Here is a 27,767-nt window from a genome sequence, read left to right on the forward strand (position 1 = left end):
CTGGCTGGCTGGCTGGCTGGCTGGCTGGCTGGCTGGCTGGCTGGCTGGCTGGCTGGCTGGCTGGCTGGCTGGCTGGCTGGCTGGCTGGCTGGCTGGCTGGCTGGCTGGCTGGCTGGCTGGCTGGCTGGCTGGCTGGCTGGCTGGCTGGCTGGCTGGCTGGCTGGCTGGCTGGCTGGCTGGCTGGCTGGCTGGCTGGCTGGCTGGCTGGCTGGCTGGCTGGCTGGCTGGCTGGCTGGCTGGCTGGCTGGCTGGCTGGCTGGCTGGCTGGCTGGCTGGCTGGCTGGCTGGCTGGCTGGCTGGCTGGCTGGCTGGCTGGCTGGCTGGCTGGCTGGCTGGCTGGCTGGCTGGCTGGCTGGCTGGCTGGCTGGCTGGCTGGCTGGCTGGCTGGCTGGCTGGCTGGCTGGCTGGCTGGCTGGCTGGCTGGCTGGCTGGCTGGCTGGCTGGCTGGCTGGCTGGCTGGCTGGCTGGCTGGCTGGCTGGCTGGCTGGCTGGCTGGCTGGCTGGCTGGCTGGCTGGCTGGCTGGCTGGCTGGCTGGCTGGCTGGCTGGCTGGCTGGCTGGCTGGCTGGCTGGCTGGCTGGCTGGCTGGCTGGCTGGCTGGCTGGCTGGCTGGCTGGCTGGCTGGCTGGCTGGCTGGCTGGCTGGCTGGCTGGCTGGCTGGCTGGCTGGCTGGCTGGCTGGCTGGCTGGCTGGCTGGCTGGCTGGCTGGCTGGCTGGCTGGCTGGCTGGCTGGCTGGCTGGCTGGCTGGCTGGCTGGCTGGCTGGCTGGCTGGCTGGCTGGCTGGCTGGCTGGCTGGCTGGCTGGCTGGCTGGCTGGCTGGCTGGCTGGCTGGCTGGCTGGCTGGCTGGCTGGCTGGCTGGCTGGCTGGCTGGCTGGCTGGCTGGCTGGCTGGCTGGCTGGCTGGCTGGCTGGCTGGCTGGCTGGCTGGCTGGCTGGCTGGCTGGCTGGCTGGCTGGCTGGCTGGCTGGCTGGCTGGCTGGCTGGCTGGCTGGCTGGCTGGCTGGCTGGCTGGCTGGCTGGCTGGCTGGCTGGCTGGCTGGCTGGCTGGCTGGCTGGCTGGCTGGCTGGCTGGCTGGCTGGCTGGCTGGCTGGCTGGCTGGCTGGCTGGCTGGCTGGCTGGCTGGCTGGCTGGCTGGCTGGCTGGCTGGCTGGCTGGCTGGCTGGCTGGCTGGCTGGCTGGCTGGCTGGCTGGCTGGCTGGCTGGCTGGCTGGCTGGCTGGCTGGCTGGCTGGCTGGCTGGCTGGCTGGCTGGCTGGCTGGCTGGCTGGCTGGCTGGCTGGCTGGCTGGCTGGCTGGCTGGCTGGCTGGCTGGCTGGCTGGCTGGCTGGCTGGCTGGCTGGCTGGCTGGCTGGCTGGCTGGCTGGCTGGCTGGCTGGCTGGCTGGCTGGCTGGCTGGCTGGCTGGCTGGCTGGCTGGCTGGCTGGCTGGCTGGCTGGCTGGCTGGCTGGCTGGCTGGCTGGCTGGCTGGCTGGCTGGCTGGCTGGCTGGCTGGCTGGCTGGCTGGCTGGCTGGCTGGCTGGCTGGCTGGCTGGCTGGCTGGCTGGCTGGCTGGCTGGCTGGCTGGCTGGCTGGCTGGCTGGCTGGCTGGCTGGCTGGCTGGCTGGCTGGCTGGCTGGCTGGCTGGCTGGCTGGCTGGCTGGCTGGCTGGCTGGCTGGCTGGCTGGCTGGCTGGCTGGCTGGCTGGCTGGCTGGCTGGCTGGCTGGCTGGCTGGCTGGCTGGCTGGCTGGCTGGCTGGCTGGCTGGCTGGCTGGCTGGCTGGCTGGCTGGCTGGCTGGCTGGCTGGCTGGCTGGCTGGCTGGCTGGCTGGCTGGCTGGCTGGCTGGCTGGCTGGCTGGCTGGCTGGCTGGCTGGCTGGCTGGCTGGCTGGCTGGCTGGCTGGCTGGCTGGCTGGCTGGCTGGCTGGCTGGCTGGCTGGCTGGCTGGCTGGCTGGCTGGCTGGCTGGCTGGCTGGCTGGCTGGCTGGCTGGCTGGCTGGCTGGCTGGCTGGCTGGCTGGCTGGCTGCTGGCTGGCTGGCTGGCTGGCTGGCTGGCTGGCTGGCTGGCTGGCTGGCTGGCTGGCTGGCTGGCTGGCTGGCTGGCTGGCTGGCTGGCTGGCTGGCTGGCTGGCTGGCTGGCTGGCTGGCTGGCTGGCTGGCTGGCTGGCTGGCTGGCTGGCTGGCTGGCTGGCTGGCTGGCTGGCTGGCTGGCTGGCTGGCTGGCTGGCTGGCTGGCTGGCTGGCTGGCTGGCTGGCTGGCTGGCTGGCTGGCTGGCTGGCTGGCTGGCTGGCTGGCTGGCTGGCTGGCTGGCTGGCTGGCTGGCTGGCTGGCTGGCTGGCTGGCTGGCTGGCTGGCTGGCTGGCTGGCTGGCTGGCTGGCTGGCTGGCTGGCTGGCTGGCTGGCTGGCTGGCTGGCTGGCTGGCTGGCTGGCTGGCTGGCTGGCTGGCTGGCTGGCTGGCTGGCTGGCTGGCTGGCTGGCTGGCTGGCTGGCTGGCTGGCTGGCTGGCTGGCTGGCTGGCTGGCTGGCTGGCTGGCTGGCTGGCTGGCTGGCTGGCTGGCTGGCTGGCTGGCTGGCTGGCTGGCTGGCTGGCTGGCTGGCTGGCTGGCTGGCTGGCTGGCTGGCTGGCTGGCTGGCTGGCTGGCTGGCTGGCTGGCTGGCTGGCTGGCTGGCTGGCTGGCTGGCTGGCTGGCTGGCTGGCTGGCTGGCTGGCTGGCTGGCTGGCTGGCTGGCTGGCTGGCTGGCTGGCTGGCTGGCTGGCTGGCTGGCTGGCTGGCTGGCTGGCTGGCTGGCTGGCTGGCTGGCTGGCTGGCTGGCTGGCTGGCTGGCTGGCTGGCTGGCTGGCTGGCTGGCTGGCTGGCTGGCTGGCTGGCTGGCTGGCTGGCTGGCTGGCTGGCTGGCTGGCTGGCTGGCTGGCTGGCTGGCTGGCTGGCTGGCTGGCTGGCTGGCTGGCTGGCTGGCTGGCTGGCTGGCTGGCTGGCTGGCTGGCTGGCTGGCTGGCTGGCTGGCTGGCTGGCTGGCTGGCTGGCTGGCTGGCTGGCTGGCTGGCTGGCTGGCTGGCTGGCTGGCTGGCTGGCTGGCTGGCTGGCTGGCTGGCTGGCTGGCTGGCTGGCTGGCTGGCTGGCTGGCTGGCTGGCTGGCTGGCTGGCTGGCTGGCTGGCTGGCTGGCTGGCTGGCTGGCTGGCTGGCTGGCTGGCTGGCTGGCTGGCTGGCTGGCTGGCTGGCTGGCTGGCTGGCTGGCTGGCTGGCTGGCTGGCTGGCTGGCTGGCTGGCTGGCTGGCTGGCTGGCTGGCTGGCTGGCTGGCTGGCTGGCTGGCTGGCTGGCTGGCTGGCTGGCTGGCTGGCTGGCTGGCTGGCTGGCTGGCTGGCTGGCTGGCTGGCTGGCTGGCTGGCTGGCTGGCTGGCTGGCTGGCTGGCTGGCTGGCTGGCTGGCTGGCTGGCTGGCTGGCTGGCTGGCTGGCTGGCTGGCTGGCTGGCTGGCTGGCTGGCTGGCTGGCTGGCTGGCTGGCTGGCTGGCTGGCTGGCTGGCTGGCTGGCTGGCTGGCTGGCTGGCTGGCTGGCTGGCTGGCTGGCTGGCTGGCTGGCTGGCTGGCTGGCTGGCTGGCAGCAGCAGCAGCAGCAGCAGCTTACCCGCCGCCGATGTTAGTGCCACTGGTCGGTATCCGCTCAGCTCCGTAGGTGGGCGCCCTAGCTTTCGGATAGGACAGACGACCGCGGTGCGCCAGTCCTCCGGTAGCTCCCCGCGTTCACTCACCAGGCTGATATGCTGCAGGAGGATCTGTCGTTGCTCCGCATCCAGGTTTCGCAGCATCTGGTAGGTCACCCCGTCCGGTGCGGGCGCCGAACGGCGGCGGCAACGCTGCAGCGCGTTGTTCAGTTCCGCCGCTGTGAAAGGCGCGTCGCATGGACCTTCCAAGGTGACGGGAGAGGGAGTGGCACCACTTCTGGGGCTCTCGGGTGCAGCCATGCTAGCTGCACCGGCGGGGCTGGGCGGCGCGAACCGGCCTCAAACCGCTCAGCGAGCTCTTCGTCACTGAGGCCGCTGGATATTGCCAGGGCAGCAAGCGGCTGCGGGTTTGCCTGGGGTTCCGTGAAGCGCCGCAAGGTGTCAAACAGCCTCCGCGAGCTGGCGTCGTCCTCCATCCTTTGGCATAATGAAGCCCACTGCCGACGGTGTAGGTTGTTGGCGTGGCGGCGCGCTGCCGCGTCCGGGCGGTTGTAGACCGTCCAGTCGGCGGCCCTATCGGTCCGTCGCGCCCTTCGCTCTGCGCGGTCCCTTTTTCCCCCAAGCTCGAGCAGTTTGTTGTCAGGTGTGTGCTGCCCCGCCCTCACCTCTGCTTTTCGGGTGGCTGCGAGGACGCTCCGGACCAAACTCGTGAAAAATGGGGCGCCTGAGGCGTCCGCCTCGTCTACAGCCTGCCTGAAAGCACTTCAGTTGACGATGGAGTATGTCCGTGTGGTGCGCGCCTCCGCCGCAGTGGGTTCAATCAGGATGGAGTAGTGGTCCGAGCCCCAGAGAGATGGTGATCGGTGCCATGTCGCCTCGATGCCTCTGGATGCGAAGTCAACATCGATGCAGGAGCCGGGTGTTCCGCGTCGTCGAAAGGTGGGCTCGTCGGTGTTTAATGGTGTGATCCCCAGCTGCATTGCTGTGTCGTGCAGGTCGTCTCCTCGCGAAGAGTGGCGCGCACTGCCCCATGCACTGTGGTGAGCGTTGAAGTCACTGCTGATGATTTGGCGTGGGGCACAGCACGAACTCACTGCACGAAAACGCAGCGCGTTCCACGCGACAGCTGGGCGCACGTAAACACAGGTCACCAACGTGTCAACACCACCGGCCAGTCTTACAATTCCCCCCGGGCGAAAGGGCCCCATCCTGGCGGCCTAGGGCGATGTGACGACGGCGGAAGGTCGTACGTCGGCTCACGCCTATAATCGCAGGGACGGTGATCACGACTGAGACACAATTGAGCCACGTGACCAGCGACGCCACAGGCATAGCAAATAGGGCGGTTGTCTTGTGTGTGCCAGGGGTTGAGTGGCTGCGGCTGTAATCGGGGGCGGGCAACCGGACGGTAAGGTGGGGTCGCAGGGGTTCTAACTGCCGGATAGGTGGCATGTAGACAGGGGCAGCAGGTGAGGGCCGCGACCGCACCACGGCATCGGCGTACGTCAGAGGAGCCGCGATCAGGGGTGGCTGAGGAGGAGGTGGCAGGACTTCAGCGACTTGCTCCTCGATAACACGCTGTAGGTTGGGAGTGAGCGACGGCGCAGGCGTAGGCGGGCAAGTAGACAAAGATATCTGGCGTGCGACTTCCTCACGTACAAACTGCTAGATGCTCTGGAGGAGCGACTGTTGGTCCAGAGCACCGTCCCCTGGGAGAGCCAAGCTGCAAAGTGCGGCCTCCTGAAAGCCTGCACGCCGGGTAGAAAGGCGCTGTTTGCGCAGCTCATCGAAGCTGTGGCAGTAGCCGATGGCACCGGAGAAAGTCTGGGGATCTTTGGCGACGAGCATCGGAAAGGCATCATCCTCAGTGCCTTTCATAATGTGTCTGATCTTGTCGGCCTCGCTCATAGAAGGGCTGACACGCTTGCAGAGGTCGACGACATCTGCTATATAACTGGTGAAGTTTTCACCGGTTTTCTAGGCCCGACTTTGCAAGCGTCCCGCAGTGCGAAGCTTTCGCACTGCGGGACGGCCAAATACTTCTGTCAGACTGGCTTTTAGAGCTGCCCAGCTTGAGATGTCAGCCTCGCGGTTTCGAAACCAGAGATTGGCTACGTCGCTCAAATAAAAGATAACGTTGGTGAGCTCGACGCTATCGTCCCACTTATTGTGCGTATGCGCTTACGCGTTCACAGGAGGCCAACCAATCCTCCACATCCGTGTCATCTGTGCCGCTGAAGATGGTCGGGTCACGCTGCCGAGCGGTGCCGGAAAGACAGCCGACGGAAGCGGTGAAGCGGTTTGGCTGATGGTCTCAGGCATTGCAGAGGCGGTAGGCAATGCGCGGGTGTGAAGCTCCAGGGCGAGGGGATCGTTGGCACCTCTACCACTTGTAATAACGAACGTCTTGCAAAGCACAGCGTCGCGATCAACCAGCGGTACAGTCCAGGCACAGACCAGCCACAGCCGTCAGTCCAGAGCACGCACGAGGGAAGGAAGGAAGGCCTCAGACGTTGCTGGCACATACCCACTACGGGGGAGTGGCCAAGACACAGGCGGTTAATTACTGGATACAGGAAATTTTTGACGGGAAAAACAGTGGAAATAGTATGTAGTCTGATAGATTGGAAGAGGGACTGAGCGTTCGGCGCTTCTCATCGTCGTCGTTAAGCGCCAGCCTCTGAAGATTCCAAAGCCGAAGGCCAGTCTTACAATTACTTTAATGCTCTTAATTTATTTGTAAGGTTAACGTGCACTGACACCGCACAGCACACGGGCGACTTAGCGTTTCGCCTCCATCGAAACGCAGCCGCCGCGGTCGGGTTCGAACCCGGGAACTCCAGATCAGTAGCCGAACGCTCGCACCACTGAACCACCGCGGCAATTTTTCTGGCTGTGGAGGCAATATTTCTGATCCAGGCGAAACGCGGAAACGCCGTTGAGGTTTATCTGCACATTAAATAACTCCAGTTGGCCGAAGTTAACCATGTTTTCTACACGGCGGGCTTCATCTCACAGCGTTGGTGCATTACATTGCTCAAGCAATGTTTGAATTAACGTACGCGTAGGCACTTTGGCCCAAATCTTGGAGCATGCGCATTGCGGCCCACCTTTTTGTATTTAAGAGTCGGTATAGTTAACAACGCTCTCAGCATTCGTGCGGATGAATTAAAAATAAACTTTGCAGTGAACGCATTTTCGATATCGAGCTCGGAAGGATCACAGAGAAGCGTCCTCACTGCTGTTCCATGCATTCATGCAGTCGACCCCAGCAAGTAAAACACGAAGTCGCCCAAAATTATTTCATGCCGACAGCAGTTTAAAACCTTCTGTGCCTTGCCGCAATTAACAAGCGCACGCATACACGCCGCGGAACCGAACGATCGCGCAACACCTGCATTACAGCCGCTGCAGCTCTGAGACTAGATCGACAGGCCCCCATCGTGTGGCGCCATCTCTTCGCGTTTGAGAGAAGCGCGAGGAGCAGCGAACAAGATCTGGTCGTGTCGCCGGGCGCAGTGTCAGCACATATATTCTTACACCGTGGTTGAGCCGTGTCCACGTAGAGGATGTGCGATCTGCCTGTTTGGTGTAATATTCACGTTGGAACTGGCGTCTGCCCCTGTGTAGCCCGGGGTTCATATTTTTGGGTAGAAGTTTGATGTGCAGTTGGCGCTGGCTTTCATGTGGGATGATTTGGTGGCGGGATGGTGGGACCAGGTGTAGATGCCATAGGAGGTGTTGGCTGGTTTCCATGCGGGTTAGTCGAAGTGTCTGGTTGTTTCGTTGGGCTTCAAGTAATTCCGAGATTGTATTATAAGTTCCCGTTGCGAGTAAGCGATTTGTGCTAACAGATTGTGGTAGGTGGAGCGCTGATGTGGTCACCTTTCTAATAAGCAAATCTGCTTTGTCTTGTTGCGCTTTGGAGAGCAAGTGATAAGGAAGGTGATAAGTCAAGCAGCTGGTGTTGAGGGCGTCTGTCATATTAAGAAATGCTGCCTATCACGTATCACGAGACTCAGACGTGGTGAAGCCGCCACGCAGGCTTGCGCCTGCTGAAAGGATATGGGTGCCTTGCAGGCGCAGCAGTTAACGCTAGCAGACAGCTAGAAATTTAATTACAGCCCCATGTCTAATGACAACAGTCACAAAGTTAACAATTATAGGAATTTGTTAACCTGTTATGTCTCAACGGTCACATATGTTATCCCAACGGCCGTTGGGACTAAAAAGGGAAAATATAGCACACTAGTTAACTTGATACACTCGTTTTCTGACGTCCACCACCAGTAGAGATTTACCAAATCGCGATCCGCTTCCGCGGGGAGCCACTATGCATGCGCAGATTGTCTTGAGGGCGCCAGGTGCCGGCCAGCTGCTTGCACGCCTGCCACGTTGAGAACAATCAGCGCGTGAACGGATCGCCCTATGCTGAATTTTTCTACTAGTATCAATTTCCGGTAAAAGCGGTTTATTCTTCAAAAAGCCAATTTTAAAAATTACTGGCGGGTTTGCCGACACACCAGGTGTAGTCGAAATTAAAATCCGCTCCTTCGTCATTGCACCCTACAGATAACCAGGTGCAAGCACAGAGCATGGTGTGATGTTCTCTGCGACCCGCGAAGGCAATACCCGCGCAGACCTGCCAAAGTGCAGCGGTGGCTTGCGACGAAATATTGTTAGGGTTTAAACTCGGTTAAACCTATTATAGTGCAAAAGCACTGGCTTTTTTTTTGGCAATGTTCGGCCATATTTGGAGGTCACCATTGTGTTGGGTACGGCCAATTATGGTTGGACATCGATTGTGGTTCTAATCAGCCAAGGTTAAAATTTCGGGGGTGACCCAGGCCAAATTTGGAGGCTTCTTGTTGGGCACGGTCAATTACGTATGGACATCGATTCTGGTCCGAATAAGCCAAGTTCAAATTTCGAGAGTGGGTGGGGCAAATTTGGAGGCCACCACCATGCTGGGGGCGGTCAGTTATGGCTGGACGTCGATTTGGGTCCAAATCGGCCAAGGTCAAATTTCGGGGGTGGGTAAGCCAAATTTGGAGGTCAGTACCGTGTTGGGCGCGGTCAAATTCGAGGGCGACCGGACCAAATTTCGGGGTATCTATGTGTTCTATGTGTCGGCACATGAAAAATCGGACGGACAAGATTCTTAACCGGTGTTGGTGAGCGTATGAGTACTTTTAGACCAATACTTCTGACCTAGCTATGTGTTGGCACCCAGTGAACAAAAAAGGATAACTTCGCTTGCGGAGGCTAGTTGCTCATACATAAAAGTGACACCATCTTGGAGAGTGCACGGCTGAGAGAAACCCCAAGAAATCACTTGACTGGGAGCACCATTTCAATAATTTGGCTTGAAATCGCTTGAACCGAGTGTCACATTTTAGACCAAACGGTTGTCTGCAGCAATTTAATCAGCTGTCGCACCCACAAAAATGTGGTTCTCAATCGCTGTCCGCAAATGTGCCTAAAAGCTTCGATGGGCAGTCATCAAAAAACTTCTTGAAGACACAAACAGACTGGCAGAAAAACGCGCGGCACGCTGCGGGTGCCAATACGCTTGCGGGGAGACCTTCCCCGGCAGCAGTTGATCTGCCGTGCAAAGAATGTGTCGAGGAGCATTTTCAGTGGCTTACTGCATGCCGCGGAGCGGGGAAACCACCGAGGGGCCATGAAGGGGTCCCGAATTTTCATAGCCACGTGGCAAGCGTCAGTGCCACAATCTCTTGGCTACTACCAGTTATTCCAGCGGCGGCGGCGGAGCCATGCCGGCGTACTCCTCGCCGCCAGTATGGCCATTAGCTTTTGCAGCGTGTAGTGCCGCCACCAGCGTATCGCACGTTTTTCCGCTAGTGTGTTCGTACCTTTAGCGTCCCAGCACAGCAGCGCTGATCCGACGAATGCAAAAAGGGCCTAAAATTGATTCACACCGTGTGCGTGTAAATCACACTCATGTCCGCACTTTTGCACAGAGCTGAATGCGAGTGCAGCGTTCTGCAAAAGGAGTAAGAGACGGTAAAAACAAGGAAATAACGAATCGTTCATTTATATAACAACATGCGTCCGCGAAATCGAAGTGAATACAAAAAGCAACAATATATAATAATAAATTCCCATAAAATATAGCTCTCTAAATCGTCCCTCAGGTTTAGCTACATACATGTCGCGCATAATGCTCATGACTATTTCCTAATGTGTAAGTACTATAACAAAATGGAAGCGTCTAGGTGGCCCCTCAGATTAGGAAGGCGGTGTCCAGGGCGGCATAACCGGCACAGATGCCTCCTTCGCTCATGCCGGTAGTCTTCGATCGAAGAATGTGGCCCGCCTCGTAGTTCTCGATGATGTCGTCTTGGTCACTGCGCCGTGGGGAAAGAAAAGCACAACGCGCACACCCACGTTGATGTTTATATAAATTTGCGCTACGCACACAACTCCTATCCCTCGTATTTTTCACATCACGATCATGTTCCCTGAGCCTATCATTGAAACAGCAGCCTGTTTGTCAAGCATATTGCTCCCCCATTGAGTCCATCACTTGTTCTCAATGCTGAGCAGCTGCATGAATGCGCAAAAGGCCCATAGTGCGAGCTGATTCATCTGTAATGCTGTTACCCACACAACGCAGTGCATTTGTGTCATGTTCCAGATGGGCTTCCTTAAGTCTGAATTTCATGCACTTTGAAACAACTTCCGATTCCCACGAAGTTCACATTATCAAGATTTGACTGCTACCATCAGTGAGAGCTGAGAGAGTGAAGCTGTGCCAGTTCCCGAGGTGATTAACTGAAACCTTATCAATTTGAGAAAAACTTGCGTCTGTATCCTTTGTGCAATTCACCCTCTCAGATGCTATTTCCCTCTTGTCCAAAAGCATGCACAGGTAGACAGTTAGGATGGATAACACTGTGCTGAAGAGGCAGGAGTGCATGTAGTGTGCTCAAGTTCATCTTAGTTATGAATGCAGTGGTGGAAGGTGTTGATTACGCTCACAGCCTTTTATGGGGGTCCTACTGCGCGAAGCTGAGAGCAGTGTGTTAATTCACTGCACAACCAATACAGCTGCATTCACAGCGATGAATGAGTCTACTCTCGTATTGTGTGTTAAAGTGCCCAACTTGCAAATGTAAACATGCACTGCGAATATGCACTGTGAAGCAGGCCTGCATGGCAGCATCACAAACTGATTCTTCTTGGGGCATCAACTCGTTTGCATGCACTGCACGCATCTGCACTAACCCGAGGATGACGCCGAAAACTCCGATCTCACTGATGACGTTGTGCGCTGTGACTTTGCCACCCGGTCGCAGGATGTAGTTGGGGGTGATGGGTGGTCGGATGAGGTCCATCAGGATGTAGCCCTCGCGCTCCTTGGTGCGACCCAGGGCCTGCAGCTTCTGGCGAACTTCCTCACCGTACACGTTGTTGCCTGCATGGTACGCATGACATATACATGGCGGAGGCCACAGCGAATCAAGGTGACATGAAACGATGGGTACACAGCCATGACAACCTTATTCATATAATTTAGGAATGAGTTCTCGAAATGGGTTCCACTTTATACTCGTTCTATACTCGGGCTAACCACATTCTAAATGCTAACTGCAGACTGTTTCGCTACACAGCTGGTCATTACTAACCGAATTTAGATATTTTTTTTAGAAGTTCTGCATCTGCGTGCCCCTTTCTGCATGCGGGTTAGGCACAGAGAGAAGGCGGTTGAGGGTTCCCAGATGCTGAAAACTTAGAGAACCCGTTAGTAAGGGTAATCTCCCAAGGAGGAGTATATTTCAAACAGGGGGACCACAGTCATAAGAAGCTAGAAAGGAAGCTTCGTACCTTTCTCAAACCCACACCTTTGAAGAAATACTTGCCCTGATTCTAGCCACAGACAAGGACAAATATCTGAAGCATGGGTTTGGGCTTATGGGGTTTAAAGAGACTCGGACTATGAGGGAAACCACAGTGGAGGGCACCAGGTAATTCTGACCAGCTGGGGTTCTTTAATGCGCACTGACATCGCACAGTACATTGGCTTCTGCATTTCACCTCCATCGAAATGCAACCGCTGCGGTCAGGATCAAACCTGCATCTTTTGGGTCAGCAGCCGGCCACCATAACCGCGGAGCCACCATGGCTACTAATTTCTCAAGCACGAGGATTTAAAAAAGTTGCTGCAAGATGGGGTTTTATTGAAAGGAACTGGGAGGGCGGGAGCAATGGCAAAAACAGTCCAAGGTCAGCCAGGTCGAGCACAGACATTTGTGGCTAGCAATACGGCTGAAACGCAGGGCCGTCTTCTTCTTTGTTATGAGTCATCCGCTTTGAATTTGTCATCTTCTTCTTTACACTGCAGAGATTTCTTTGGACCCATATGACTGCTCTTAGGTGTATGTAATAGTAATTAATTTGCTTGCTTCAGTGCTAAGGTACACTAAGATATGTACAGACAATTCAGGTGGTTATATGCATGGATAAAGGAAGTGCCACTGCATGACAGCATTAAACCTGGCCATAAAAATCATACCGTATTTACATCCCCCCCCCCCCGCATCCCATTTCAGAAAAACAAAAACAAAAAACATAGAGGTCGTTTAAGCTTGGCCTTTGATAATAGAGCGCAATAGCATTATCCTGTGGCCGCCGCTTATCGCCAGTCGCTATTGGCTGCCGCGCGCGGGTGTGCCCGTGGCACATTCCAAAACTGTATTATTCACTGGACTACTCGTCCACACTTGCGCCATCGTCCTTACTAGTTCTCGCTATTAGCTGCCGCGCGCGGGTGTGCCCGTGGCACATTCCAAAACTGTACTATTCACTGGACTACTCGTCCACACTTGCGCCATCGTCCTTACTAGTTCTGCCATCATGATCGCTGCTGTGGTCACACAGCGCGTCATTCTAACGTTGCCATGAAGCGAAATCCCGCACTTCGCAAATAGCCACATCACGACATCGTGTGGAACAGCTGAAAATTTTGCCTCGCTGCAGCTGCCACACCTCTATCACCTGCTGTGAATGTCGAACTTGCGGCCCGGCGAGCAGTTGTTTGTTTCTTCAGCGTAAAGAATTACAGCCATTTTGAATGTAGCCGTGAACGAGGTCCGGTCACTTACTGGACACGGAGCGCAAATGACGGCTGACGAAGCACTACATTAAAACTTGTGAAACGTGGCCGGCAGTAGTCAAATGCGTCAGAGCCAAAGAGAAACTCACCGGTGTTGCAATGGATACAAGCTTTGCACTGCCTGGCGCTTCACTTCTTTCGGGTGAAATGCTTGGGAAAGGGGTCTTTGGTCGTACCTCGTGGAATGAAAACTACCTTGTGTTATGGCGCTCTTTGGCTAAAGCTGCCCTTGCGCCATAAAAATTCATCATCATCAACATCAAAGAGAAACTACGCATGAGCACGTCGGCTCTTACGCCAGCTACCGACACTCCCTGGCGCCACTGCCGTTCCGGGCGGCAATGCCGCCGTGATTAGAACAGCGGCCCTTCCATCAACTATCGACACTCCCTTGAGCACTGAGTGCACAATTGAAAGTAAAAAAAAAAATCTTGGAGGATGCCTACTAAGAGTAGAACGTGAATGCAGCAGCCACAATCTGCAGCCACGTGTGGGGAGTGGGGGGGTTTGCTGCTTATCGACAGCAGCCATCGGCCGCCGCCGCGAGGAGGGGATGCCGGTTTCATGTGTTGACATAGCAGCTGCTCAAGGCCAGCACCAAGAGCGATGCGACGGAGCCATGCAGCAGAAATGCAACCATGCTTTACCATGCCTGATATCTCGTTTGTCTAGCCTTTATTTATCGTGGAATGCTTTGGTTTCGACTGTAAGTCGACTCCCCCAACTTCGGATTTTCAAATTTTGAAAAATAGGTTGATTTACAATCGTGTAAACACTGTAGTCAAGGATGTTGATCCAGCACATGCCGCGCAGTGTGGGAACGTGTCCCTCAATGCCCCAGATGAGGAGAGAGCATGTGCATATGTGCACAAATCTCATTCGTGGGAAACAAGTGAGGGTCAGAACAACTGAACAGGAGAATGGTTTCAACACAGGTTGTCTTCCTAAGGCTGTGTAAGCTAGCCTTGATGTTTCCTTGCTCCCTGGTTAGAGCAGAAAGTTGGGCGAGTTGGTTTAGGTGCATGGTGGTTCTGGTTATTGGCATGTGGGCACACTCTTGTGCTGGGTTTGCAGCCTGCATTACAGCGCTACAGCAAATTTGGGTTCCTGTCCCAGTATGGCATCTGAAACCAGCTGACACTAACACACGTACAAGGCTTGTCAACAAGACAGCACGTGCCCAGTGAAACTAGTCTTGTATATGTTGCAGAAAAGGGGCAACCGATTACAATTACAATTCAGTCAGAAATGAAACTTATTTCAGTGGTTAATTACAACCCCCCAAAAACAAACAATTAGCAAATGGTGATCAATTACTATGACATAATTTTCTTTCCTACTTTTATTAGCATAAGACAGCTATAAACGAAGTAACAGTGGGGATTTAATGGGGGGTAATGTGTGTAAGGGCTGCGCCACTATATGGGTTGCAACCTGTTTTCCGGAAGGAAATACTATTAAAAAAAAAAACCTTGCTAGGGCCGCACCGAAAATTTTTACGACCAAAGTGCGAATAGCCTTCGAAATGCAAGCACACAGGAGGTCTCAGGCGCCACCCACATATAGCGTGCAAGGCTGCGGTCATCATCATCATCACAATTTTTTCCCTCCTCCACAAACTCCTGCTATCCATACCGGCATCGGTTCACCAGCTCCCAATTTTTGTAGGTCAACTATGCATGCATTGGGCTTTCATGTGCTGTTTGCTTTCTTTCTTTCATGAAATGCCACCAAGTAATTGATTTTTAACAGAAGAGAATTCAGCACATCAGAATTTTAGCACGAGCAGATACTGACAGACCCTGCTCGCGACTATGCTTGGCTGGATCTTGTAAGCGTGGAACTCCATGTCTATGGACATTGTATCCTGCAGTTTCAAGGTAACTGGGATCTCAAAATTTGGATGGCAGTGAAGACGACTTATTGTGGGACGAGCATGCACTGGAGCACAGCACCAGCTTGGAGTCTGAAGACTCGGAGATTGACAGCTGAGCGTGGGATAAGTGCTGCTCATTCCCTGATTGGTGTGTTGTTTTTTACTTAAAACAAAGAAAAATTAATTTCACACATTGCATATGTGGGCCGCACCATAAAAATCGACCCCTGAATCTGAAAAAAAAAAAAAAAAGTGCGGCCCTTGCACGTGTTTATACGGTAAAATGCATCATTTCATATCACAGAGTCACACTGCTTAGGAAGCTTAGATATTCTTGCCAAAATGTCTGAGTTCCCTTGTTGCTGTATTTTCCATGCTCTATTAGCCTCCACAAGGCTCTGAATTGCCAGGTAAATTCAACCTGCAACAGATTGATGTTGGTCACATTCTAGCACAACAATGCTTTGTGCTACACACAGAGGTCTAGCCTGTCCTACACAATAGCTATAAAACTGATCTTAGCGTAGGGCATGCTGAAATTCACACTTTTCACCAAGTGGTGTTTTTTCGGACCCGGACGTGACAACACCATGTCGTTCAGTACCCTGCACCTAGACCAGCACAGCCACCTGACAATGCAGCCATTGTCACCAAGCGTTAAAAAATATGGTGAACGTGAAGCAAGAGGAGTATACTAAATTTAGGATGGGTTCATCTTTCTCACACATACTAAAAGCGACTCTGCTGTGGCTACTATGAGAACTTCCACTTTTCGGATTCTCATGATTTGTTTCTGGTTTTATATAGAACACAGCGAATGACCCAACTGAGTTCGAAGAAAGTTTCAGAGGTCCCTGATAGACTTTCTACAATATTGATAGCATATGCAATGAACTCCTGCCGATTCTAATTCGCTCAACTTGAACGTTTGGCTTGTTTGGTTCGAGCCATCAGCACCGGACTGTATTAAAAAAGTGTCCCCTCAATTCGAACTCTGCATTATTCAAACTAACTTTTGGCCCCGTTTGAGTTATCAAGAATCAAGAGTGTAAGGATTTCCGATGGGGTAAGATGACCTCAGACAACAATGGAGTGCGAGGTGAATAGTAATTTTCCTGTACGCCCAGGTTCCACATTTGCTGTAATGGTACAGGAATAAAAGGGCACTCACCTCCACCTTCCCTCTGTGGCTTTAGCACAAAATTGTTTGGCTTGGCAATGGCTTCATTGGCTGCCTTGTTTCCATCAGCAGTCTGCAGAAACAGAACAAATGCCATGCCACTGTCACTTATATGGGCTGTGCTGCCTTGAGGTGGGGACACTGGTCTTACATCCATTTTCCTTATTTGCAGTTCAATCCTAATTTAACTAGTATATCACCTAGCTCGGTATCTTTAAGCTGACTTGAAACCGAAATCGCTTGTGGTGCACATATTCTTTTCTAGCACCAAAGAATGTTTGTCTAGATGGGTGATGACTTTAAAAAACACACTGGAAGACGGTGTGGTTGTAAAAGCCATGACATAATGATGACTGCTTCCTACTGTGTGGAGGACAAAGTTCAGTAGATGTGCAATGCTGAAGTGTGTTGCATGATTTGGATCCGTGTTGTGCGTCTGCAGCAATCAACATTGTTCTCTTTTTAAGGCAAGTAAGAGAGCATGATACTGCCTTCTTTTCCACAAGATGTGTTTCCTCTGTGATGGCATTACTCACGGACAGTGAAGAAAAAACACTACAAACTGCATTCCTGCAGAATGCTACAAGCATTATCAACACGGGAGAGGCTAAGTTGTAGCTGAAGACTTGAATCCGGATTGAAACTATGCGAGAGGAAGGAATAAAGCGTCTCCCCTTGAAAGCCAGTCTCGGAGTGCCTCAGGACTGCAAGGCTTAAATAATGCAGGCTTAAATAACTGAGAGGACATATGTGCATACACATCAATACGACTGGCCACCATGTCTGTTCTTTACAGTGTACATGAGAAACCACGTGAGACACAGTTTATGAAGAACAACGAAAATGGCTGCCATCAACAAACCAAACACCACTGGTGTATGTTATCAGTCATAAAATGCAGCAAAATCTCCCGAATAATATTATGACAACAGACAAAGAATGCCCTCAAGTAGCCTCAAGGCATAACGTATGCCCCTGCAATTCTTAGTCCCATGCCCTGCCGAGACATCCCAAGGACTGAACACAGCCCAATCCCACGAGCTTAGCATCATCTGCTGCAGCTCTTCCTCCGTTACCTACCTTCCCATCATAAAGCCACTCCAGCCCCAGAAAGTGACATCTGGAGAACCTATGACTAGTGCCGTTGCAAACGGTTGTTCCACTGTGTTAACGCCAGCCTTATGCATCGGTGCCACTTTTGAAAGCAAACAAGTCCCACAAGTTATCTATCCGACAAGCCGATATCCAAAAAGCCATAGCCGCACCCTAGTGCCGTGTGGCGGGGGTATATTAGTCTTCTTGTGTCTCATTTGTCTGTGCCTCTTGGCTGCTATATGACAATGTCAAGATCCTCTCACAAATGCTTTTTTGACATAGCAAGCTGCTCGACAGTGGAGCAGGAAGTGTTTGCTTCATTACCTCCTTGGTTTAAACATAACCAATCCACAGTTACACAGCTAGACAGTGCTCAAATAAAAGAAAAAGAAAGAGTGTTAGTAGGAAAACTTCAAAGGAAAACTTTCACCTAGTTTCCAGACACACCTTAAGAAAACGTTGCTCTAATTACCATAGCTCTGTGTAAGCGACCAAAACATGCAGTCAGAATCGCAAAAAGTTTAACGGACCGAGTGCCGTGAAGTGATGCAAAGAAAAAGAGAAGAGAACCACAGCAGTATAGGGCATAATGGGAAGTTCAGGCATTTTGCTTCTTGCCTTTCTCAGGCTACAGATCAGAAAATTCGCATTGATCAACGAAACAACAGAGAAATAATTTATTCTGACTGGTTTCAAGACTAACGCATAATCCCACTGTGGTGACATCGTTGAGCTCTTATCAACAACACACCCCTAATGTAACTAGAGTTGAATTTGAATTTCCTCGGACTGCAAAAAAAATGTCAGAAAAACCTAAATGATGAAGTATTGAAGGATAAAAAAATACCATTTCAAGCCCGAATATAACGAATTCCGATAGAGGGAATTATGCTTAATATCGAACACTTGGAAGCTGTTTTGGAATTATGCATGTAAAATAGATTTTTTATAACACACAACACAATGGATATATCGAACTGTGACCGCCCGGAATTGGTCACCAAATGCTCGCCAACGGGCTGCTGCGCCAACTCCGGGTAGTCTCAGGGCTATCACGCTGGCCAGCAATGCTTCAGTGAAACCCGTGAAAGGCAGGAGTGGGAAGCGACCCTTTAATATCCGCGCCATCGGCCAGCCTTGCTTTGCAGTGCTCCTATTCGGCAGCCGCCTACCACGTGATCAAGTAAGTGTGGGCAGCTACAGGCCTATTGTGCAGGCTTCGGGAGAAAAAGGCAGCCTGGCAGCCTAAAACGCTACGACAGCTACGAGACATCGTTGTCTTCCATGCTTTCCTGACTCTGCCTGTGCCTGCGTTGCTGCGTGCTTGCTTTACGGTACTTCATCCTGCAAGATGACTACGAAAGAGCGGCAAGCCCTTCCAAGGAGCTTGCAATGAGTGGGTGCAAGATTTACCTCCTCCTGGATAACTGGGCATGGATCCGGATGGCGTAACTGGGTTCATGCCAAGAACTGTTCAGCACACCGCTGTGTGCTGTGGGAAGAACTCGCCGATGTTCCAGATGCTTTGCCAACAGCAGTTGCCTTCAAGGATTTTTTTTTATTGTTTGACAATGTAGCTGTGACAGCGAGCCTGTTGGACTCTGAAACTGCTTCCAGTGTGCTGGTGCCTGGTGGCACCGAGGAGTCGCCTCCTGAAGATGGTCGCCCGGTGCTTCGTGAAGCCGTTTCTGCTACCGATGCGCTGTGATGATATTGCTCCGGAATACAGGGAAGCGAAATGGGATGTCATGTCTCAAATATGCGATTCTCACTGATGGAGCTAACACAATGTACAAGAAAAAAATCACTGCCTACTGCAAACAGGTACATTTCTCGCCAAGAAACCACTTTTGGAGTAGAATTCATGGTGAGTGGCACAGTTTTTCTTTCGTTGGCACATCTGCCCTCCAGTGTTCACAAGCTCATATATAACGACTCTGGTACTAAAGTTTGTTACAAGCGGGTTCGGGTATATCGAATTATTCCATATATCAAACAAATTGCATTGAATCACACTGTTCGTTATAACCGGGTTTTACTGTAAGCCACTGTGGCAAACACTTACACTAAAGCAAAACATGCTTGTTGCATGTCTCTTTACTGCAGCCTTGAAAGCAGCAGCCATGTTTTTGAATTGTAATAAATGATAGGGACATCGTGTCCACAGTGATAAAAGGAAGTCTACATGAAAGAAGCAACAGTTTAGCAACCATTTCCCTGTTGAGTGGGATTTCTTTCTAATTCATGCACACGATAACAGTATTTTAGCAGACTTCTTCATTTTCTGTAGAACATTTTTCAAGTATCTGACAAGCCAAAAGGGTAATGTACACCCGCGGTCATAATACCAAGCATGCTTCAGTGATAAATCTCCTCTTGTGCTTTACCTTGTGAAAACTACGATGTACTTCGTGCATACGATAACAAATGCCACTGGTGCGCTGGTGTATAATCCCAAAAAACCTTCATATTTTCTCTACGGAGTGCATGAGAAAAGTTGGAATGTCAATGCGTGCTCCGGATTGCTTTCGCCGCATCTGTACCTCCTCAAAACAATCAGTCCAGTGGCAGAGATACACCACCATTTATTTTATATTTTTATGGCGATAGATGTTTATGGGAGCCCATCCCGAGTGATGATGTAGAGTACTCTGGCCGGAACAACCGCGCAAAGGAAAGCAGCTTTGAAGCATACAGATGGGCTGACGATGGGCTTTTGATGCAGGCTGGCTTTAGTGCTGTAGCAAATTAAGCCGACAAAGAGCATTATATCGCAGTTTTTTCCATGGTTCCCGTGACCTACACTAACCTTTGAAGTCATAGCTATTGCTCGGCTGTTGAAACCAAAACCAAAACAAACAAAAAAATCCAATAATAAAATATTTAGCGGTCACACGCAAATGACCAGGTAGTGATGGTTGTATATTTAATGTCTTATGCAGAATTACAAAGAATAAAACGTGCAATCAAAACTTTGATTATACTCCTTTAACTTAAATCACTCTTAAGCTAACAGCAACAAGTTTCTCAAACAAACATAACAAACTGCACAAGCAGACGAAAAAGAAAGAAAGAAAATAACTTCAGGTGTGATAATCACACTATTTGGCAAATATCAGTCATATATGAAGGTTCAAAGGTATAGAATGTTATACTTTTGTTTGAAATACAAACTAAATAAGCAGAAACAAAATGGACTCTCACTGGTGCAAACTTGCTTAATTCAACATCCGGTTTATCCAAACCACTGCCTTGGTCCTGACAATACCAAGTGTACAAATACTCCTGTTAATTCAAATTTCATCTAATTCAAACAAATCTTCAATCTTTCCTGAGTCAGACTTATCAAAAGCCGGTTATGTTTGGCCGGCATTCATTATCTTGAACATTCATGGCCACCTAGAATTTTCGTTTTGTGCCGACACAAGAACACAAGGGCTGCAAACCCACCAGGTCGAGAGAGTAGAGTCCGGTGAAGGTGGCTCGCACTTGGTCGATGTTCACCTTGTTGGTGAAGAAGCGCTCGAGGACGTCCGGTTGGGCCAGCACCTGCTGCACCTTCTTGGTGCCTGCCAGATGGTACTGCACAGAGGGACACTTGATGGCCAGCGATAGTTCCATGCGGAGGCGCACTTCCCAGGCCTGCATTGTGCCAAAATATAAATAATGCAGCAGGTACAACTTTGGGGACACAACCTTGCTATTTCAAACTCACTTAAATTTCGAATTAACGGTTTATTTGAACTGAGGCAGCGGTTCTATCAGCATCAAGTGCATTAAAAAGGCTCTTTTTAAGGGGGGGATGTGGCTTTTAGCAAATTAATTTTTTTTTATGTATTTACATGAAATTTTTACCATTTTTAGAAATAACTTTATGACTACTCTCACAAAATTTCATTACTATAGCTTCAGAAAATTGGTTTACAATACATATTTTTCTTATGAATACTGTGAAAAGGCTGCCGATTTAAGAAAATGTGGTAGAATGCTGGTTCAACATTCATTGCGTTCCTCCCACTGGCAGCTACAGCTCAAGACAATCTTTGAACTTTTTTTCACAAAGCATAAATTTTGGTTTTCAATTTTTGTGATGCAGTGCCTGTTGATATATCCATGAGAATAAAATTTCATAGCGTAAATTTAAAATTCATAAATCTAAAAAACAAAGAATGTCTTGAATACAACAATTTCAGACAATATTAAAAACAAAGTGTGCAACAAAACAAAAGGGTCAAAATAGAAAACAGTGATCACGAAATCTGCTCCGCAGAAGAAAAATATAACTGAGACAAAAAGCCCATTATACGAGCGTTTCCCCACAACGTGATGCTATCGCAGTTCACAAATCAATTTTTTTAGAGCACCTCGTCGTCGATTTCAGCAATGAAACTTTAGGACAGCGTTTAAAACGAGGGTGTCTACCAAGTTGACATTTCCAAATTCTCTGAGTTTCCCAGGTTTTCCCCGAGTGCATTTGTAAAATTCCCTGATAGACACAGTAGTTTGTTTTACGTGAAAACCAGCTGACACAAAGCTACCTGATGGTATCACTGTCCAGTAAGCATGTTAAAAAAAAATGATTTAATCCTATTTGAATAGTAAGGAGTAGTGTTTATTTCATTTTAAAAAAAGGGGAGAGATTAGTAAAATGCATAACAAATCGAATATCTTCGAAAAAATGCTAAAACAAACTTCGAATCGAATTGAACACTTTCAAATATGAACTAAAAGAAAGATGTAAGAGGAAACAAATATTTTCAAATGTGAGATCTACTCATAGTAACTGCAATTAGCTTGGGACCTGAACTTTAGCGTCACAAGTGCGATTCTCTCTCAGCAAGTCTATTCAGACGAACTGCAGATTATAGAAACCTTAGTTTGGAGAAGCGAAAGAGCGACAAAGCTCAAAGTAACACTGGAAAGTCAACCTCAAGTTCGTGCAAAACGCTTCAGTGTTGTTTCACTGCTTTAGAGAGTTTATTTTCGTTTGGATGAGGGACACTTGCATCTCGGCGTCAGCCAGCACTTTGTTTTTTCAGCTCAAGCTCTTTCACAGAAGCGGCGGCACGCTTCCTTTCCCGTTCCTTCCTTAGTGCATCGGCCCTTTCTGCTCTCGTCCTCTCCAGCTCCTCTTTCCACCGTACGTTCGCCCCACGGACCATTTGGAGCATCCTCTTGGTCTGCTGTTGGCAACTCCTCCTGCCGACATTACGGCATCATACAAGATTGGCTGGGCGACCAAAGATTGCTCCTTCTGATTGTCAACAAGGCATTCCTTGTTGATAGAAAATCCCCGCTCGACAGACGCATTTCCGTGCAAAAGAGACAGAATCACCATCACAAATGTGAACAGCTCTTTGTTCGAACCACAGATGCCTGCCCAAAGGGCATCCAGCTGATGCGTGCTCCTATTGAAATTTTTCAATGCCGCTTGCGTCGAGGCTAGGGAGCATACATGTGTGGCGACACACTCTGCACATATTTCCGCGCAGCCTCCGCTTTCTTATCATCCTGCCCAGCCTAACACGGCCATACGCTGGACTGCGTTCCCGATAAAACACAGTGCCACCGCTGCGTCACACGAGGCATGCATCACCGACAGTGGCTACAAAAACAGGCTGCCCGGCTGGGAAGATTGCTAGTATACCTTCCGCTACCGAGACGAGCGTAGCGTCGGTATGCTCGTCCGCTGCCATCGGCAATCGAATAAACCCTTGTAACGTTTTTATGTTGGGATTAGTCCTTCGGTAGAAACGACATCACACACATGCTTGTAGGACCACATCGCCCGATCAGCTTCTGTTCCTGTCATCCATTGGTGCTCCGTTAGAACTTCAAGTGCATCATTTAGACGCCGTTCCCCGAGACTGGGAACCAGCGCGCAAGCGGGATCCAGATATGACAGTCCCCTGGCCAGCTTGAACCTAAACGGTGACCTCTTCACGATTTTTTTGGCGCAGTTCTTCACGAAAGTGGCGCAGTTCCTTCTGAACCCTAGGATAGCCGAATCTGAAAGTTTCGGGGCCTTTCGGAGCGCATTCTTTGTAGCAAACCCAAGGTCAACCTTGGGTGTTGCAACTACGTTCGCAGTAAGGTCCATGTCCACCTTGATCAACTTCACTGGACTGTATGCCGCCATTATTACTTCTTTGTTTACTATTCTACTCACTAGCGATCGTAGAAAGTTCTGCAATGCTGCACCAAGAAATTGAAGCATAGGCGAATCGGTCTGGAACAGAGCCAGGAACGGCTGCAGTTCCTCCACGATGCCAAGCATAAAGGTTAGCTTTGCAGACAGCAGAAGATCGCGAATTGCTGCTTCGACCACGCAGTAACTGGAGCTGGTCGGTCGGTTGTTCTCATTTCGACACGACTCAACGAACACTTTAAGGTACGGCAGAATCTCAATAGCTCTTGAAATTACATGAACATTTTCAAGCCACCGCACAGCGCAAAACTTCACAGAGTAAATGTTGCTCCCGGTTATGCGTGCGTATTCAGCGCGTCGGGCAGGTTCACATTTGAATAAGTTGTACAAAGCACGAAGAAATTCCATGAGTTGCCAACCTGTTGCCGCGTGTCTGGTTTTGAAAGCACCGTTCACAACATGAAGGCCACAGCAACCAACTTCGAGAATACGACGGCCGTCGCTGGATTCACAAAGTTCTTGTTTGATCTCACGGAGAAATTTTGTATTTACATTTGTCCCATCGAATGAGGTCTGATGAATTTTTGATCGGGAGAGTCCACCTGTGGAAGTTTTAAAAGCGGGCACCAATTCTTCCTCTCGCGTGCGCCCCAGAAAGCATGATGTCAAGTAGCGCGTTTTCACGCTCTGCTTTGCATCCGACCACAAGCAAACACGTACATTTGCTCTTTTTGTGCAACTCTGGATAACGATTCGTCGAACACCACGACGAGGTGGGATTCTTGGCTTACTTCCGACATAAGGCTCTTCTTGAAGAAAGGTGCAAGGCCATAGACAATAGTATATCCTACCTTGTCTTTGCCAAGATGCATTTTCTTGGCTGTAGCTGACGATGGGAACATCAAAGGGAACAGAGAAGCCCATGCCGTGGCAGCATGGAGTGATGTGTACATCGTAAAAGTGCTGAGGCACCACATCACTTCATCGTATATGACCTCTAAGTCACGCTGAAAGATATCCTTTGCTGTACGATCGGGTTTGATGTCCATCGCAGTAGTTGAAGAACTTGAAGGATGCACAGAAACTGACGGCACTGGCCCGGCATTGGTCACAACGGTGGTCGGCGGTGTCAAAAATGAGGCTACAGAACGTGTCCCGACTCCGGTAATGGCTAGTCGGTGCGTCTTTCTTTTAGCGTGACTTGTAACCGCTCTTCTTCTCATGTTGCTGACAGAAAACTGCTTTCTGCATAGCGCACAGTACGCTGCACTCGGGTCACTTTTGACGGGCCCAATCCAGGCTGCAAACTCGCAATGTTTCGCATTCGTCGAGTCCCGGACGAAAGTGCACTTGAAGGCCGTCATGCTTTACAGGTCGTACAGAGCAGTCATTAAAACTAAGTCGGTTTAAAACAGCGCAGCTAAGTATGGACAGAATTTATTGCTTTGCTAGCGTCCGATGACCGCGAAAAGACGCGAAACTATTTCCCTTTCTCTCAAAGCTGCGCCGCCTGCATCACGCGCGTGCACCCCCTGCGGCAGAAATGGACGCTTCCATCAAGGAGATGCACAGGGAGGAAGTGTTCATTTGGGACCATCGCAAGTTCTCACGTTTTCTGCTGCCTTGTTGGAGCTGTACACTCGGAAACACAAGAAAACAAGGAAAGGCCGCTGGCCGTCGAACAGTGCACGTGCGAACCGTAGCAAGCGTGCGCTCTGCCGTCGGCCACAGCACCAGGGAAGCACGGGAATGTGTCCGCCTTCGATGCAGCACGCTTCGAAACTGGAAGCGCCGCAAAGCTTTTTGCTGCCTTGCTGGGATGCTGCACTTGAGAGCACAATGTTGGAGGCCAGCGATCGCTGAGGAGAGGATGCGCATTGCTGCACTGGACAATCAGTACAATGATAGTCCGCATTGTTTACACGAGGCAGCATTATCGCGACTTTCGTTCCTTTTATGTAGAACTGCAGCTAATTTTCCCTGATATAAGCACAAATCCCCTGAGCTTTCACTGAGTTTTTCCTGATTATCCAAAATCCCTGAGAATTCCCAGTTTTCCCGGTTTTCCCGGTTGGTAGATACCTTGAAAACAAGGCATAAAGGCAGATGCAACAGTTTTCAATAATAATAATAAATTGGTTGTTGGGGAAAGCAAATGGCGCAAAATCCATCAAGATCACGACATCAGGTCAACATGAGATGGAAAAAATGGTCTTGGGCAGGACGTGTTATGCGGAGGCAAAATAACCGCTGGTTTAAGGGTAACGGAGTGGATTCCAAGAGAAGGCAAGCGTAACAGGGGGCGGCAGAAAGTTAGGTTGGCGTATGGGATTGAGAGGTTTGTGGGGATAGGGTGGCTGCCGCTGGCATAGGACAGGGTTGATTGGAGAGATATGAAGAGGCCTTTGTCCTGCAGTGGGTGTGGTCAGGATGATGATAAGTGAGAAGGGGGCATCACATGGTCTTCGTGTTCATGGCCGTAATGAAACCACTGCGGTAGGCAGAAAATGTCCCATCTTCTGGATGGCTTTGCATCAGTATCCTTACATATAATCGGCAAACTTAGTTAACCAAGCAAGTGACCAAAGCTAGTGATCAGCAGAAGGCATGAAGATGGAACCTCCCAGACTACAAAGGCGTGTAAGGTAGCAGAGCAATGCCTGAAACTGAGAAATGCACTACTTGTTTGGACAGTACGACCACGTCACCATGCCCCTACCACGTGTACTTTGTTGATTTTCTCCGATGACTGAGTGCAACTTCTACTTAATTGCCAGCTGGCTGAGGCGTGCATGTCCAAGAAACTGACCTTTTTCGAATAAAACTGATTTTAGAAAATTAAATTACGTGAATTTTTATGATTTTTTTTAAATTTTAGTTTAAACCAAAAAGTCCAACCCCTAGTTACAAGTAGTACTTATACTACATAAGGAAAAGCACTGTAGCACCCATACAGAAGATGACACTCGGACCATACAGTAAAGGAAGGGGGAAAGGGACAGAGATTAAAATAACAAAGTCAATCTTTTTTTTGTTTGATGAGAGTGAATGGCAAAAAAACAAAGAATCTTAAGTCAGATTCGGAATACCTGGCATAGCACAATATCTATCACTAAAGGGCACCACAAGCCTCTTCTATGCCAGGCAATTCTCGCCGGTTGTCGTACGAGGTGAGGCGTGTATATTTCTGAGTCGTATAACAGGGACTTTTAGTGCATTACAGCAAAATTCCCGCTGTTACAATTCTCGAGGTTGCATTTTCCCAGCCACGTTTTGATCAGCCAGTCCCTGCTCAGTTCTAATGAAAAACCATGTAATATGAACTCGGCTGTTATGTCACTATTGTGGCCGCATTCCAGCATATTATATCGCAAATGCCTTCTTGCGAGAGTGGTTTACCCCGTGTCGGCATTTTCACAGCATGAGTTTACTGTGCACAGAACAATAATGGCACGGCGGCCAATGCTGCAGAGTCGCCCCATCGGCACTTAACTGCTATGCTGTTCGGTGGCTCCAGGTGCCACACACGTTTACAAGCAGTGCGGACTTTGTTGCAGCTGTTAGTGCAGTGCCATCACTGCAAATACGCCAGTGCGAATGATCGCAGGTGCAAAAAACAAAACTATTATATGGCAGACGGAGCACAGGCAGTGCTGTACGAGATGCTGTTGCATGGATTGGCTCCAGAACTGGTTTCTGCTACACACCTGTCTGCACCTTAAAAGACGCTATTTCCAGATTCAAGTAGACAAGCTTTGTGCAGCATTAAAGTGCCCGCTGCAAAAACAGTGCAGAAGAGTGCATGTGCTTCAACTTCGCCCGCTTCACATGCGCTCTTTTTCTCACTGCTCCCTCCCTTGCACTGACAGCTGCTCAGGCAGACAGAGAGACATCGCAGGCAGTTTCGGACATTCTGCGCATGCATATAGACTGCGAACGCCACCAAGGCTTGCAAATTCAGAAAAAACATGTTGCGCATACAAGAAACTAAAAAAAAAAGCCACTGGTCAGCAATGTACAGCTCTCACTACGTTTCCCGGCAGCTTCGCTTCATTTTCATGAACAACGGGGCTCTCTACTGTATTTCTATACAGAGAGTTGTTTGGGCCCAAGACAATCAGTTGCAAAATCACAACTGCCTGGAATGTGCCTTTTGCATTTAAAAAGTGCGTGACATCAAGAGTTGGCTCACCTTTTCGTCCATTTGGTCCGGGGCATATCCTGTTCGGTAGTAGACCACGGCAATTTCTATACCATCACTGCAAATGAACAATGCATTTCTCAGCAACGTGACATTTCTCAATAGTGCTGCAGTGATGTGTAGTCACATCACAGCCACTGCACAAAACACAGACACCCAAAAGCTGAAGCATAGCAGCATCTTGAGGGTTCGGCTACAGCAGCCCATCTCACGTTATGTTAATAATGTTCAGAACATTAGCTTTAGTGCCAGAAATATGGCTGTCACTTCAGCATCTCTGCTACGCAAACGCGAGGACTGCATGATATATTATTTACCCATTGTATGACTACGGTTAGTCATTATTACATGTCGAATTAATATAATGCCATTCAAAGCCTAATTGTAAAACCAAAATATACTGCATTCTATTGGTGTGATGTTGGTGAAAATGGCATTATAAGGATGGCAATCCAATCGAACCCAAATATATCAATCTCTGTCAGA

The 27,767-nt window shown here is 51.2% G+C and overlaps 1 protein-coding gene across 4 annotated transcripts in view; it reads right to left on the reverse strand.

Annotated features, from left to right (window-relative positions):
• Positions 1-9,674: 9,674 nt before the first annotated feature.
• LOC144124611 (glutathione synthetase-like) overlaps positions 9,675-27,767 on the reverse strand; it is a 47,194-nt gene continuing 29,101 nt past the window's right edge. For all 4 annotated transcript variants that reach the window (XM_077657403.1, XM_077657402.1, XM_077657405.1 and 1 more), the window contains exons 8-12: positions 27,273-27,339; positions 20,383-20,574; positions 15,829-15,910; positions 10,894-11,083; positions 9,675-10,013 (exon numbers count right to left, since the gene is read on the reverse strand). In XM_077657403.1, the coding sequence (XP_077513529.1) occupies positions 9,890-10,013; positions 10,894-11,083; positions 15,829-15,910; positions 20,383-20,574; positions 27,273-27,339 (655 nt within the window). In that variant the 3' untranslated portion in view covers positions 9,675-9,889. The remainder of the gene's footprint in view (positions 10,014-10,893; positions 11,084-15,828; positions 15,911-20,382; positions 20,575-27,272; positions 27,340-27,767) is intronic.

The sequence above is a fragment of the Amblyomma americanum genome, chromosome 3 (genome assembly GCF_052857255.1).
Source record: "Amblyomma americanum isolate KBUSLIRL-KWMA chromosome 3, ASM5285725v1, whole genome shotgun sequence".
Lineage (NCBI taxonomy): Eukaryota > Metazoa > Arthropoda > Arachnida > Ixodida > Ixodidae > Amblyomma > Amblyomma americanum.